This window comes from Molossus molossus, unplaced genomic scaffold (assembly GCF_014108415.1).
Source record: "Molossus molossus isolate mMolMol1 unplaced genomic scaffold, mMolMol1.p scaffold_m16_p_1, whole genome shotgun sequence".
NCBI lineage: Eukaryota > Metazoa > Chordata > Mammalia > Chiroptera > Molossidae > Molossus > Molossus molossus.
The window spans coordinates 138,806,670-138,823,414 of NW_023425344.1; the positions used below are offsets into that span (position 1 = coordinate 138,806,670).

The 16,745-nt window shown below is 37.8% G+C and overlaps 1 protein-coding gene across 2 annotated transcripts in view; it reads right to left on the reverse strand.

The window, feature by feature from the left end:
- MDGA2 (MAM domain containing glycosylphosphatidylinositol anchor 2) overlaps nucleotides 1-16,745 on the reverse strand; it is a 925,908-nt gene that overhangs the window by 308,871 nt on the left and 600,292 nt on the right. For both annotated transcript variants that reach the window (XM_036269191.1, XM_036269200.1), the window contains one exon: nucleotides 13,997-14,266. In XM_036269191.1, coding sequence (XP_036125084.1) covers nucleotides 13,997-14,266 — 270 coding nt within the window. The remainder of the gene's footprint in view (nucleotides 1-13,996; nucleotides 14,267-16,745) is intronic.

Below are 16,745 nucleotides of genomic sequence, written 5' to 3' on the forward strand. Positions count from 1 at the left end.
GGCATTCTGACAGGTGTGAGGTGATACCTTATTTGTTTTAATTTGGATCTCTCTGATGATTAGTGATATTGAGCATTTCTTCATATGTCTCTTGGCCATTTGTATGTCCGGTTTGGAGAGGTGTCTGTTTAGGTCCTCTGCCCATATTTTAATTGGTTTTGTCTTCCTTTTGTTGAGTTGTATGGGTACTCTATATATTTTGGAAATTAACCCCTTATCTGATGCATCATTGGTGATTATGGTCTCCCATATAGTAGGATCCCTTTCCCTTTTGATGGTTGTTTCTTTTGCTGTGCAGAAGCTTTTTAGTTTGATGTAGTTCCATATGTTCATTTTTTTCCTTTGTTTCTATTGCCTTAGGTGTTGTATCAGTGAAAATTTTGCTGCGTATGATGTCTGAGGTTTGGTTGCCTACATGTTCTTCTAGAATTTTTATGATTCACGAGTTCCATTTAAGTCTTTTATCCATTTTGAGTTTATTCTCGTGTATGGTGTAAGTTGGTGTTCTAGTTTCATTTTTTTGCAGGTAGCTGTCCAATTTTCCCAACACCATTTATTGAAGAGACTGTATAGACTCCACTGTATGCTCTTGCCACCTTTGTCAAATATTAATTGAGCATATTATCTTGGGTCAATTTCTGGGCTGTCTATTCTGTTCCATTGATCTATCTGCCTGTTCTTGTGCCAGTACCAGGCTGTTTTGATTACAGTGGCTTTGTAAGATCTGGAAACAACCCAAGTCTCCATCAGTAGATGAGTGGATTAAAAAGCTGTGCTACATGTATACAGTGGAATACTATGTAGCTGTAAGAAAGAAAGATCTCTTATCCTTTAAGATGGCATGGAAGGACCTGGAGAGTATTATGCTAAGCGAAACAGGCCAAGCAGAGAAAGACAAATATCACATGATGTCACTTATTTGAGGAATATAATGAACTAAACAAACTGCTGAAAAAATTAACCCAGAGACATGGAGGTGGGGTACAGACTGACAAGCCTCAGAGAAGGGGGGTGCTTATGGAAGAAGAGATGAACCACAGAACTTACATGCATGTATGCATGACCAATGAACATAGATAACAAAGCTGGGGATGGGGTGGGGAAGGGGAGGAGGATGTTAATGGGGGAGAAATGAGAAACATCTGTAACAAAAACAAATTAATAAATAAAAAAAATTTAAAAATAAGGATAATGTAAAAAAAAAAATAGGCTGAAATAATACTAAAATTAAAAGAAAAACCTGTTTACAATATCACTTTGCAGTGGTCATGGGCTCAAGATATGGGTTGATGTAATTTAAGGAGAAAAGGCGGGGAGAGGCATAAATGAGAATTGAGGCAGCATGGTAGTGTGCCATGTACAATGTAGTTTGTGGAGTACATGGCATAGTGTGATGGCTTTAAAACACGTCTGCAGCTTACCTGACAGTACGCTCTTTAGGAGGTGGAGATATTAGATTCCATCCAAGAACCAGACTAGCCGTTATCACTATCTTGATGAACAGAATACAGCAATGACACTAAATGACCTCAGAAGACAAATTAGAATAACTCATACAGCTCTTGAGACCCTGGAGCTGAAAGTCTATAAAACTATGGAAATCTTGGAGAAACCATGTGGAGAAACCATGTAAAGAGACTACTGAAAGAGACTGCTGAGAGAGTAAATAGGGAGGGGAGAGAGAAAGAGGAAGAGAGAATGAGAGAGAGAGAGAGAGAGAGAGAGAGAGAGAGAGAGAGAGAGAGAGAGAGAGAAACATGAGAAGCACAGCTGTTTGGACTATCTAGTCTCAGCATCAAATATTTATATGAAAAAAACCATGAAGATGACTCTAGCCCCAATCACCTCCTGGATGCAATTTATATGAGACCCTTAATTTTTTAGCTGACCTTTTGACTTCCAGATTTGTGAGCAAATTATTACTATTGTTTTATGCTACGGTTTTGGGATGGCTTTTAATACATCAATGAATAATCAGAACAATATCACCTTTTAAATGAGCTAGTCACATCATAGTAATGTTTAATATGATTTAATAAATATATAGAATTTCATCATTTTTTTATATTATTTAGTACATACTTTGGCTATGAAGGATAGATATCCAGAAGAATGTCTAATATAAGCCAGTGCACTTTATTTATTTTTTAAAAATTGTTTTTCCTTTATTTATTTTAGAGAGAGAGGAAGTGAGAGGAAGAGAGAGATAGAAACATTGATGAGAGAGAATATCGATTGGCCACCTCCTGCATGCTCCCCACTGGGGATCAGGCCCACAACCTGGGCCTGTGTCCTGACTGGGAATCAAACTGGTGACCTCTTGGTGCATGGGTCCATGCTCAACCACTCAGTCACACCAGCTGGACTAACCCAGTGCACTTTGAAAAAAAGATTTCATTTACTCAATATATATTTATTGATCATCTACTACATGTTTGGTAGTTTCTCCACTCTAGCGATATATCACTGAATAAGACCAATGATACACTGAAAAATGAGAAAGAATCATGCAAGGGAATTAGGGGTGGGCTATTCAAGGTAGGATGATCAGGAAAGTCATTTCCCAGAAGATTGTATTTTATAATTAACATTCCAGGCTGAACAGCAAATGTTTAAAGTCCTGATTTGTGATAAAGAACAACGGGGATAGAGTAGAGCGGGTAGAGGAGAGAGATGTGAAAAGATGATGATGCATCTGAATTCCTTTTTAGGTGAGGTGGGAAGCCACAGGCAGAATTTATTTAGGAAAATGAGATAATTTCAATCACTTCCTCTTGCATGAATGTAACAGAGGGTTAGCTATTGACAAAAATCCATGTCCTCTTACTCCTGGGCACACAGTAAGAATACGTTTCTCAGTCCTCACATCATAGGGTGTAACTAGGTGCTTGATATCTAACCAATAAAATCCAGTTGGATCTAATGCATTCTTGACCCATAAAAATCTCCCCTGCTCCAGCTGACAGGAAAGGAGGTAACACTCAGAGCAACCTTAGCAACGACGGGAAGATGGCAGAGGAATCTCAGCCTAGGTGCCTGAATGACTGCATGGAAGTCTCTACTCCTACACCCTCCTCCCAACATACAGTCACCAGTCACACATACACCACCACCATCAGCATTATCCATGAGGTAAAACCCTGAACTTTTTCAAGAAAAAAATCTAAAGTGTTTTGTTTTGAGCAATTACTTACACGAGACTATTTTTTTAACTCAACCTAGTCTACCTCATCTAACAGTGAAAAAATAGCCCCCTTTAAAAGACAGGCTGGACTGGAAAGGGAATCAATGAAAAGGCCATTTTAATCAAGTGGAGTTGCATTGACAGGGTACACAAGGGTGGTAACAGTGGAAGTAGCAAGATGTGGGCAGATTTAGAGTATAGTTTGGAGATTGGTCCAAGAGGACTCGCTGACGGATCAAGTATTTTAATTTCAGCTGGAAATTTGGAAAATTCATATGATCTTTCTATATTTTTCTGAAATTAGAGGATAGAATAGACATCTTCTGACTCTTGTGCTGAGAGTAGAAGCCACAGAATTCTACAATGACTGCAAAATAGACACCTTCTTATGTAGAATTTTCAAAGGAAGTGAAAAACACACATTCCAGGATTCTTGGACTTTACAGACAAATAAAGGTAGAAGCAGGTTTAGAGACCAAATTTAATTAAAAGGATATTGTGGGAGAAAATTGGGAGATGCAGCTTCTTTCAAGCTTAAGGTAGCTGAGGGAGAACCTGTCCTACCAAGGTGCTTCCCATAGGACCAGGTTTTCGGCCCAAAGTCAACCCAAGCTGGGCAGGGGAGAACACTTTGAATAAATTAAAGTTTGCAGTTTTAATACTATTTTGGATCATGCATCCAAAACACTGATAAATGTATGTTTGTAATTTAATTGTACTGTACTAGTCTCTATTTGTAAGAACGAGCGGAGGAAGGGTGACGGGGTCTGCCTGACATTTCTTCCTAAAGCAGGAACCTAGGAACACGCTGTGTAAAAGATTAAATGACCACAGGACAACAAAATACGGTAATGTCTTGATCATGTTATGAGTCATGCTTGTTCAACACAGGTTCAATTCACAACCGGAAAGAAATGTGGGCATTTCTAAACACAACAACAGGAAACTTTAGGTGGGAATGGCATATTATCTAACAGGACATTTGAAAGCCATGAGCTCAGGCTGTCTAACATATGACTAGGAAACCAACATAATTTTCTTATCAACTCTATTAAGCAACTGCTTCTATCCTGACTGGGGTGAAATGTGGCTCAATCACTAAAATTTCTTTAAAGATCCTAAGAAAAAGCATTGCTGCAATATTTATAAATGGTCTATGAAAATATTAAAACATATGAGGTTTCTTTTGATTTTTGAGCTGTTATCTACATGGAGTATAATCTACACTGTTTATTTGGAAGTGTTTTCTGTTTATAAAAAAATCAAATGATGAGTTCAGAAATGTTTTTAGAATTTTATTCCTGTCTGCCTCTACACTCGAATTTCATCCACAGATATTCTTAAAGGGTAATGAGAATTCTATGCACAGAAAGCCCTGTGCTTCCTCAGAAAACCTGGTCTGTGGATCTTGATTTAATTACAGAAAAAGAATGGGAAGAAAATAAACCTAAAGTTCTACTTCACTGTATCCATGACACACTTAATCTAAAACATACAGAGGTCTACACATTCAGAGCACTTAAAAATAATTTCTTTGCTATAATAAAAAGAAAACCATTTTTCTTTAACTGAATTTCTTGGCCTTTGTGACAGAAATTAGATGCCTCACAGTATTGTAGCAGTTTTTCTCCCTACAATGTAATCTAGGACCCTTTGACAAGGCTATTTCTATATTCAGTAAAGTTGTATTCAAACTTGATTTTATGAATTATGTGAATGCTACTGCTGAGAGTTTCCCCTGGTAATATAATACGATTATGCAAATGTGTACTTCAGATGAATTAAAGGCATGAAAATTATCAATTGGAGAAATACATTTTTAGGGTTTTATTAATTTTAGGTCCTTTGTAAGAACACAAATAAAAACTGCTAGGATGAGAAAGAGCAAGTCATTTTCGGAGCATATATTTGCTGGGAACTGAGTCCATCCTTTACAAAAGTGGCCTGAACAACTCAGGCACTTTACGCTGGACATGTTGCCGTTTGTACATGGATTGAATATAGCTGTGGGTGACCCCGTGGTCAAACTGGATTTAATGCATCATTTTTCTCTAGTAAGTTCCTGTCCTTGATAAAATAATGGAATAAAAGATTCTACACTGCGTTCATGACTCAAGAATAGTTTTGCAATGCTTCAAGTAATCGACAATTATTATAGCAAGACTTGGTAGCATTTTTTCATGGCTTCTTGGAAAAGCTCATGTTTTAAAGCAAACACATAGAAAGCAGAAAAAATAAACATTGGTGAGTTGTAAAGTTTTTACTTTCTTTAAAAATTTGGGACAGAGAGAGAAGAGTACCCAGTTACTCACTGAGATAAAGACTTAAAAAGAGGCTCATTTCATTAATACAAATATTTATTTATTTAAAATTTTTTTTTTTCTGTTTGATTTTAGAGAGAGAGGAAGGAAGTGTGAGAGACAGAAACATTGATGAAAGAGAACATTGACTGGCCGCCTCCTGCATGCCCCCACTGGGGATCAGGCCCACAACCTGGGCATGTGCTCTGACCAGGAATCGAACTGGCAACCTCTTGGTGCATGGGTTGATGCTCAATCACTGCACCACACTGGCTGGCCTCAATACTGATATTTAAAGGAGAATGGGTAATCCCATTTGTAGACCTACTTTTGCTATTCTTTTCCATATATTCTTTCTTTTTTATTTTTTTATCCTCACTTGAAGATATTTTTTCCTTTGATTGTTTTATTTTATTTTATTTTTTATTTTTTAAATTTTATTTTTGTGGGGGACCGAAAAATGGCGGCGGAGTGAACGGAGCTACACAGACCGTCTCCCAGAACCAAACTGGAATTACAACTATAACACAGACAAATCGACAGGAAAAAGCAACAGAAAAGCAGCTTGCGAGGACCATACAACGAGGGACACTGACTGACTCCATCCCGGTAGGCTTGCGAAGGCGCGAGACGGGGCTGGGAGCTCACGGTCGGCAGCTCAGCAGCGGCCTGAGCTATAAGCGGGGCCCTCGGGTCACACTCCCAGACGGCCCCGCAGCGCAGCCGGGACAGAGGCTGAAACAGCCACAGCCACTCACCTTGGGCTCCGGCGGAGGGAGGGCGGACTGGACTGGAACTGTGTCGGGACACTCGGGGTTTGGAGGGCTCTCGGAGCTTTGGCTGAGTGCAGCCACTCAGGACCTCTCCACATTGCTCCTTCCCAGGGCTCTGAGGAGAGGCAGCAGCCCCTCCCTCGGAGATCCAACCCCACCCTGTGGGCCATTGAAGTGCTAATTGAGGCTCACTAACAACCAGCATCTGCCCCACCCTCCTGAAAGCCCCTTGGCTGAGCACCAGAGGGAGTTTTTCAATCAACTGACAACCCAAAACTGATCAATTAACCTAGACTGCTAGCCTCCAGGCAAAAAGCTAGAGGATAACAGTACGTTTCCTGGGCTGGCAACTTTAACCAGGAAAGTAAGACTTGACAGTGGTGTTCAACGCGGGTCCTCCCTCGCTCATCTAAACACAGGAGAGGGAGCCACAAACAGCAGAACACCAACACCCACAGGGAGAACTTGACAGGCTCCAAAGCCCACAGTGATAGCTAAAATGGTGAAACACAGAAACAGAAGCCAAATGAAAGAGCAAGACACCTCCACCGAAGAGGAGATCAATGTGGAGCAATTAGGCATGTTAACAGAGCTAGAATTCAGAGCCATGATCTTGAGGAAGCTGAACAGCATGAGTAAGGACATAGAGACACTGAAAATAAGCCAAATGGAAATTAAAAACCAACAAGAAGAGATAAAAAATGACATATCCGAAATGAAAAACACATTGGAAGGTTTAAAAAGCAGAGTAGGGGAAGCTGAGGACCGGATCAGTGAATTAGAAGACAGGGTAGAAAAAATCAACCAATCAGAAAAACAAAAGGAAAAAACTATTAAAAAACAGGAAGACAGCTTAAGAGAACTATGGGACACCTGGAAACGTAATAATATTCGCATCATAGGAGTCCCCGAAGAAGAAGAAAAGGAGCAAGGGATAGAGAATATATTCAAAAAAATAGTGAGAGAAAACTTCCCTAATTTGGTGAAGGAAGAAGGCATTCAAGTTCAAGAAGCACAGAGAGTCCCAAGTAAGAAGAACCCAAACAGGCCCACACCAAGACACATAGTAATTAAAATGCCACAAATTAAAGACAAAGAGAGAATCCTAAAAGCAGCAAGAGATAAGCAACAGGTTACCTACAAAGGGAACCCCATAAGGCTCTCAGCTGACTTCTCACAAGAAACACTACAGGCCAGAAGAGAATGGCATGAAGTAATCAAAGTCATGAAAACCAAGAATCTGAATCCAAGACTACTCTACCCAGCAAGGCTATCATTCAAAATAGAAGATCAAATAAAGAGCTTCCCAGACAAAAAAAAGCTAAGGGAATACATTAGCACCAAACCAGCACTGCAAGAAATGTTAAAAGGACTGCTGTAATTAGCAGTAGAAATGGGAAGAAAAATAGAACCACACTAAACAAAAATGGCAATAAATAAGTACATATCAATAATCACCTTAAATGTAAATGGATTGAATGCTCCCATAAAGAGACACAGAGTAGCTGATTGGATAAGAAAGCATGACTCATCTATATGTTGTTTACAAGAGACCCACCTCTCAACAAAAGACTCACATAGGTTGAAAGTGAAGGGATGGAAAAAAATTTTCCAAGCAAATGGAAAGCAAAAAAAAGCTGGGGTAGCAATTCTCATATCTGATAAAATAAATTTCAAAATGAAGACCATAACTAGAGACAAAGACGGCCACTACATAATATTGAAAGGATCTATCCAACAGGAAGATATAACCTTGATAAACATATATGCACCCAATATAGGAGCACCAAAATATATTAAAAATCTTCTGGAGGACTTCCAAGGAGAAATCGACAACAATACAATCATAGCAGGGGACTTCAACACCCCGTTGACAGCACTGGATAGATCCTGTAGGCAAAAAATTAGCAAGGAAACAGAGACTCTAAATGAAGCACTAGACCAAATGGATTTAATAGATATCTACAGAGAATTACACCCCAAAACTACAGAATACACATTCTTCTCAAGTGCACATGGGACATTCTCAAAGATAGACCACATGATAGGACACAAACTAAATCTCTACAAGTTCAAGAAGATTGAAATCATATCAAGCATCTTCTCAGATCACAATGGCATGAAACTAGAAATCAATTGCAACAAGAACATGCAAAGACATTTCAACACATGGAGGCTAAATAGCATGTTATTAAACAATGAATGGGTCACCGAGGAGATCAGGGAAGAAATTAAAAACTTCCTGGAAACCAATGAAAATGAACACACAACAACACAAAATCTATGGGATGCAGCGAAAGCAGTTCTGAGAGGGAAGTTCATAGCACTACAGGCCTACCTCAAAAAACAAGAAAAATTTCTAATTGACTGTCTAACCTCACAGCTTAAAGAATTAGAAAGGAAACAAAAAGAAAACCCCAGAGCAAGTAGAAGGAAGGAAATAGTAAAGATCAGAGCAGAAATAAATGACATAGAGACCAAAAAAACAATTCAAAGGATCAATGAAACAAAGAGCTGGTTTTTCGAAAAGATAAACAAGATAGATGGACCCTTAGCTAGACTCACCAAGAAACAAAGAGAGAGAACCCAAATACACAAAATCAGAAATGAAAGAGGAGAAGTAACAACCAACACCACGGAAATACAAAAGATCGTTAACAACTACTATGAACAACTATATGGCAACAAATTCAACAATCTCAGCGAAATGGACAAATTTCTAGAAACACACAGTCTCCCAAAACTATTCCCGGAAGAGATAGAAAACTTGAACAGACCAATAACAACTAAGGAAATTGAAGAGGTAATCAAGACTCTCCCAGCAAACAAAAGCCCAGGCCCAGATGGTTTCACAGGGGAGTTTTACCGAACATTCAAAAAAGAACTAACACCCATTCTCCTCAAACTATTTCAAAAAATTCAAGAAGAAGGAAGACTTCCAACCACATTCTATGAGGCCAGCATAATTCTAATTCCAAAACCAGAAAAAGACACTACGAAGAAAGAAAACTACAGGCCAATATCCCTGATGAACATAGACGCCAAAATCCTGAACAAAATACTAGCAAATCGGATCCAGAAATACATCAAAAAAATTATTCACCACGACCAAGTGGGATTCATTCCAGGGATGCAAGGCTGGTACAATATTCGCAAATCAATAAACGTGATACACCACATAAACAAAATGAAGAATAAAAACCACATGATCATATCAATAGATGCTGAAAAAGCATTCGACAAAATCCAGCATCCATTTCTGATAAAAACACTCAGCAATGTAGGAATAGAGGGATCATATCTCAACATAATAAAGGCCATATATGAAAGACCTACAGCCAACATCATACTCAATGGACAGAAACTAAAAACATTTCCATTAAGAACAGGAACAAGACAGGGATGTCCACTTTCGCCACTCTTATTTAACATTGTACTGGAAGTCTTAGCCACAGCAATCAGACGTGAAGAAAAAATAAAAGGGATCCAAATTGGAAAGGAGGAAGTGAAACTGTCATTATTTGCAGATGACATGATATTATACATAGAAAACCCTAAAGAATCCATAAAAAATCTATTAGACTTAATAAATGAATTTGGCAAAGTAGCAGGATACAAAATTAACGTCAAGAAATCGACGGCATTCTTGTACATCAATGATGAGCTCACAGAAAGAGAAACGGAAAAAACAATCCCATTTACCATCGCTCCAAAAAAATTACGATACCTAGGAATAAACTTAACCAAAGAAGTAAAGGACCTATTTGCAGAAAACTACAGGTCATTGAAAAAAGAAATAGAGGAAGATATAAAAAAGTGGAAGCACATACCCTGTTCATGGATTGGAAGAATTAACATAATTAAAATGTCCATACTACCCAAAGCAATCTATAGATTCAATGCAATCCCCATCAAAATACCAACGACATATTTCATAGAACTAGAACAAATACTTCAAAAGTTCATATGGAACCAAAAAAGACCCCGAATAGCCACAGCAATCTTGAAAAAGAAGAACAAAGTTGGAGGGATCACAATACCAGATATCAGGTTATACTAGAAAGCGACTGTAACCAAAACAGCCTGGTACTGGCACAAGAACAGGCATATAGACCAGTGGAACAGAACTGAAAGCCCAGAAATGGACCCAAGGCAATACGCTCAATTAATATTTGACAAAGGTGGCAAGAGCATACAGTGGAGTAAAGACAGCCTCTTTAATAAATGGTGTTGGGAAAATTGGACAGCTACATGCAAAAAAATGAAACTAGACCATCAACTTACACCATACACAAAAATAAACTCAAAATGGATAAAAGACTTAAGTGTGACCCGTGAATCCATAAAAATTCTAGAAGAAAATGTAGGCAACAAAATTTCGGACATCATACGGAGCAGAATTTTCACTGATACATCACCTAAGGCAACAGAAATAAAGGAGAAAATGAACACATGGGACTACATCAAACTAAAAAGCTTCTGCACAGCAAAAGAAACAATCATCAAAATGGAAAGGCAACCCACTGTATGGGAGAACATCATTGCCAATGATGTATCAGATAAGGGTTAATTTCCAATATATACAGAGTGCTCATACAACTCCACAAAAGGAAGACAAAGAACCCAATTAAAAAATGGGCAGAGGAGCTGAATAAACACCTTTCCAAACAGGACATACAAATGGCCAAGAGACATATGAAGAAATGCTCAACATCACTAATCATCAGAGAGATGCAAATTAAAACAACAATGAGGTATCACCTCACACCTGTCAGAATGGCCGCCATCAACAAATCATCAAACAAGTGTTGGCGAGGGTGTGGAGAAAAGGGGACTCTAATACACTGCTGGTGGGAATGCAGACTGGTGCAGCCGCTATGGAAAACAATATGGTGCTACCTCAAAAATTAAATATTGAACTTCCATTTGACCCAGTGATCCCACTGCTGGGAATATACCCTAGGAAGCCTGAAACACCAAGCAGGAAGAATATATGTACCCCCATGTTCATAGCAGCACTATTTACAATAGCTAAGATCTGGAAACAGCCCAAGTGTCCACCAGTAGACGAATGGATCAAAAAGCTGTGGTACATATACACAATGGAATACTATGCAGCGGTAAGAAAGAAAGATCTCTTATCCTTTGAGACGACATGGAGGGACCTGGAAAGTATTATCCTAAGTGAAAGAAGCCAAGCAGAGAAGGACAAATACCACATGATCTCACTTATATACGGAATATAATGAACATAACAGTCTGAGGAATACAGTAGACCCAGACACATGGAAGTGGGGCACAGACTGACATCCCTCAGAAGAGGGGATGGGGGGTGGGGGGGTGGGAAGGGATAAACCACAGAACTTATATGCATGTATGCATGACCAATGGACATGGACAACTAAGCCGGGGACAGGGTAGAGGGAGGGTGGGGTGGGGGGTGCCAATGGGGTAAAAAGGTAAAATATCTGTAACAAAAAAATAAATAAATAAAAATTTCAAAAAAAAAAAAAAATTTTATTTTTGTTACAGATGTTTCTCCTTTTTTACCTCATTGACACCCTCCTCCCCATCCCCAGATTTGTTGTCCATGTCCATTGGTTATGCATACATGCATATAAGTTCTGTGGTTTATCTCTTCCCTCCCCCCACCATCCCCTCTTCTGGGGATTGTGTCTGTACCCTACTTTCATTTTTCTGGGTCTACCCTATTCCTCAGACTGTTATGTTCATTATATTCCATAAATAAGTGAGATCATGTGGTATTTGTCTTTTTCTGCTTGGCTTGTTTCACTTAGAATAATACTTTCCAGGTCCCTCCATGTTGTCTCAAAGGATAAGAGATCTTTCTTTCTCACAGTTGCATAGTACTCCATTGTGTACATATACCACAGCTTTTTTATCCATTTGCCTACTGATGGACACTTGGGCTGTTTCCAGATCTTAGCTATTATAAATAGTGCTGCTATGAACATGGGGGTACATATATTCTTTCTGATTGGTATTTCAAGCTTCTTAGGGTATATTCCTAGAAGTGGGATCACTGGGTCAAATGGCAGTTCATTTTTTAATTTTTTGAGGTAACACCATAGTGTTTTCCATAGTGGCTGCGCCAGTTTGCATTCCCACCAGCTGTGTACTAGAGTCCCCTTTTCTCCACACCCTTACCAACACCTGTTTGATGATTTGTTAATGGCGGCCATTCTGACAGGTGTGAGGTAAAACCTCATTGTTGTTTGAATTTACATGTCTCTGATGATTAGTGATGTTGAGCATTTCTTCATATGTCTCTTGGCCATTTGTATGTCCTGTTTGGAGAGGTGTCTAGCTTCTATGCCCATTTTTTAATTGGGTTCTTTGTCTTTTGTTGAGTTGTATGAGCACTCTATATATTTTGGAAATTAACCCCTTATCTGATGTATCATTGGCAATTATGCTCTCCCATACAGTGGGTTCCCTTTCCATTTTGATGGTTGTTTCTTTTGCTGTGCAGAAGCTTTTTAGTTTGATGTAGTCCCCATATATTATTTCTTTGTATGCTTATGTTCCTTCCTCATTTTTACTTGTCTGCTAGTGTAAAAAAAGTCCTCTTGGCTATTGAACATCTATTTTAACTTTAGAAACATCAATATCCATCCTCCGTCCCAACCCAGGACCATGCCTGTGAGACATGGAGGTGCATATGCTCTCCTTGCACAATAACTGGAAATCCTTTAAAAGGGAGGAACAGCATCCCACCTGCATGTGGCACCGGCACACAAGCTGGTGGCAGCCACACTAGAACATCACTGCTACTACTGTCTTAGTGACCACCTTTTCTGCCAATTCCTCAAGTACACTTTGCCCTTTACTCTCTGACTTTTCCATGTGTTTCTTTATTCTTTTCAGTTGTTAATCCTCACCCAAGGACATTTTTTCATTGACTTTTAGATAGAATGGAAGGAAGAAAGAGAGGGAGGGACAGAAATGATTGGTTGCCTCAGACATGGCCAGGGATCAAACCTGCAGCCCAGGTACGTGTCCTTGACCAGGAATCGATCTTGTGCCTCTTTAGTCTGCTGGCCGACGATCTAACCACTGAACCAGACCGGCCAGGGCGACTTTTCTCTGTCTTTCTCTAATCTCAATCTGTTAAAACTCTACTCAGTGTATAAGACCTAGTGCAAATGTCATTTGACGTTCCCCCATAATTTGTGCCAGAAGTTACTATATATTTTTAGTATTTCTATAGTTTTTCTTATGCTCACCAAACACTGTATCATATGACTATTAATTTATGCATTTTATTGTTAGTACCTGCAATAGAATCCTTGAGTACACGGTAACGTTTTATTGTTCTCTATATAATCTCACAATTTAAAACTCTTCTTGTAATAGAAATTGAATAAATGTTTATTAATCATTAAATTGATAAATATGTGAATCTATTAAAGTAATATACACAATCTGTATAACAGTGATTAATGCTCTATGCCACAATTGCATTTTGATCATTTTTTTACTAAGAACATATAAAATGATTCAATGGTACCACTAAATATGTCATGAAGACTTTTCAATTTATTCAATACAAACAGAAGGCACTGTGATTAAGATTTAGGAATTGTAGGTTCTATTTATAAACAGTTTTCATTTATATGCAAATTTAAGAAAATATTTTTATATTAAACGTTGTTTTCTTTTGTGGTAGTCTGGCTCACCCAGAAATCTATGTTGTAACAATCTCTAGGAAAACTTACCTCTCACAATGATGTTGGTGGACTTTTTTGCAGGGTTTCCCACATTGTTGTTGGCAATGCAGCTGTAAGTCCCAGCATCGTCTGAGGTGATGGCAGGTATGGTCAAAGTTCCTCCATTCAAAACAGTCTTTTCAGGCAGAGTCCCAAAGGACCTGACCCAGGTGAGAGACGGTGCAGGCTGTCCTCCTGTCGTAACACACACTAACGTTATGGCCTCTCCAGGATTTACAACTATAGGGTCATCCACCAAGAGTTTAATTGACGGAGATGCTAAAAGACATAAGCAAAAGAACATGCACCTATTTAGATCTAATACAACTAGAATTCTTCAGCATGTTTTATATAATTTTCAAACAATTAAAATAAAATATTGTTTTCTTTTGTCAAAATCTTATTGTATCTATCCAACTAAAACCAGATATAATGATTATATATTTAATTACATGGTATAACCCTGTAGTATAAGAATCTTACGCATGGAAGGGAGCATTAAAATGTATTCCTCTAGTATTATCCCAGATTAGAATAGCAAAAGGGATAAAGTTTTAAAATAAAAATCCTTTTATTTTTTAATGCTGACAATGACCATTCATTTTTGTCATTCCAGGTATAAATACTGTAGCTATACTCCTTTTATTTTCATGGCGAAGATCAACAATCAATTAATTTTGGAATCATTCTGCAGTGAAGTGATATATATATACATTCTTGTAACCTGAACAAAACTGAATAAGAGATAGAGGAATAGATTACCCCAGACTTTTACCAAGAAGTGGGCCTGTTTTTGTTTTTGTTTTTTGTTTTTATCTTTACAGGAGAACAAAACCATCTAATTCTAATGCAGTTCCCATACTTCATCTCTAACTTCTCTGTGCACAAAGGTGTAGGTAGTGAGTTTTCATAACTGCTGCTTTAAAACTTAGAAACAACCACCGAGACCTCTGACATAGTCACCGAACTATGCCTGCTGCTTCTCTGAGGTGTGGCTTATAATAATCTCCCGAATGAAAACAAGTCATTTGCAATCTTTCAGATATAAAAATACAAAAATAAATACCCATTCAAAAAATATGCTGCATTATAGACTTTTCTTCAAACACTCAAAATAGAAACTGCACAAAAACGATGTTCACGTACAGCACTTTCCGGTGACATGGCAATGCCCGCCTACATAATGAATCCCAAATAACACCGGGGGATGGATTATGCTGGTGTTCACACATTCAGACCTATCTTATGTCAAAGATAAAACTGTACTGTACTCAATCAGTCCATATTGGAAACACTTAAGGTGTTCAATTGTATGTGCAATTTTTTTTAGATATTAACATCAGCTTAGAATCACAGTATTTTTCTCAGAATAAAAGGTAAACTCCTTTTGTGGTTCACTACTATTTGCCCTGTTTAAAAGAAAAGAAAGCCAGAGGAGAGCAAGAAAAATTTTTTTCATATTATTGCTATGGTTCTTTCTATAGGACAGGTATGAAATGGCTGGATGTCTTTTTTAAACATTATTTCTGCATATTGGTCCTTCTAACATCATTTTAAGTAATATGGAAAATTTCTAAGTGTTCTAAGAGCCTTTTGGAGGTGTTGAATTTAAATTATAAAGATTTATGATTAAAAACCTGTTGGGAAACTCACATAGTGAAAATAACATGCAAAAGGTTTGGTAGGATAAAACAGTACCTCAAAGGTTTATTTAAAGTTGTGCAACTGATGGAAGATATTACTAATTAAATATTTTGAAATTAAATATTATAAATATTTACATGTTATGAAAAAGTATAAGAAATCCCTTTAGCCCAACTTGAAGTAAACAGTAAAATCTTACAAAGGTATTTAGTTAAGATATAACCCTAGACATTCCAACATTTATATCACATTAACAAAGCTCATTTGTTTTACATCATATTTTAGTAAAATTAAAAGTCCCATGGCCCAAGGGCCATTTATACTGTGTGTTTGGTCTATGGAAACACCTTGTGGTGACATGAAGTTAAGAAACACTTGAGCTTGAAATTGACTTGTATAAGAATAAGTTGTTTTCCTCTGCATCCTTGAGACTATCTTCATTTTGTCTGTTAGTTTATTTTGTTCATTGGATTGCACATGTACGTGAAGTCCTATGGTAGTTGTTTTTCTCTGACTGGTTTATTTCAGTTAGCATAATATTGACAGCTGTCAGAAGGGAGGAGATTGGGGGCTGGGTGAAAGAGTGAATGGATTAAGCAAAGGAAAAAATGAAAGACCAAGGCACAGACATCAGCATGGTGATTGGCAGAGCAAAGGATGGGGGGTAGAAGAAAGTAAAGGGGAACAACTGGTGATGGAAGGAGACTTGACTTGGGTTGGTAACACACAATACAATATACAAATAATGTATTGTAGAACTGTGTACCTGAAATATGTATAATATTATTAACCAATGTCACCCCACTAAATTAGAAAACAAGATTAATTGTTTTTCTCTTAGATACTATTTAAAGAAAAAGTTCAAGAGAATTTCAGAGCTCAAAAACAACACATACAAAACAAATTTTTTTTACCTATAATGCATTGCAGAACCATATTCACATTCTTATTAAAATTACTCTCTTTTTCAAATCCAAATGAAAAACAGTATTGCTCAACTTAGTTTTATTAAAGATGGCATTCATTTTCTCTCATTATTGCTGATGTTAAAAATAGGCCAACCAGACCACAAACAATGCCTAAGTAATTCAAGACCTTAAAATATTTATATATA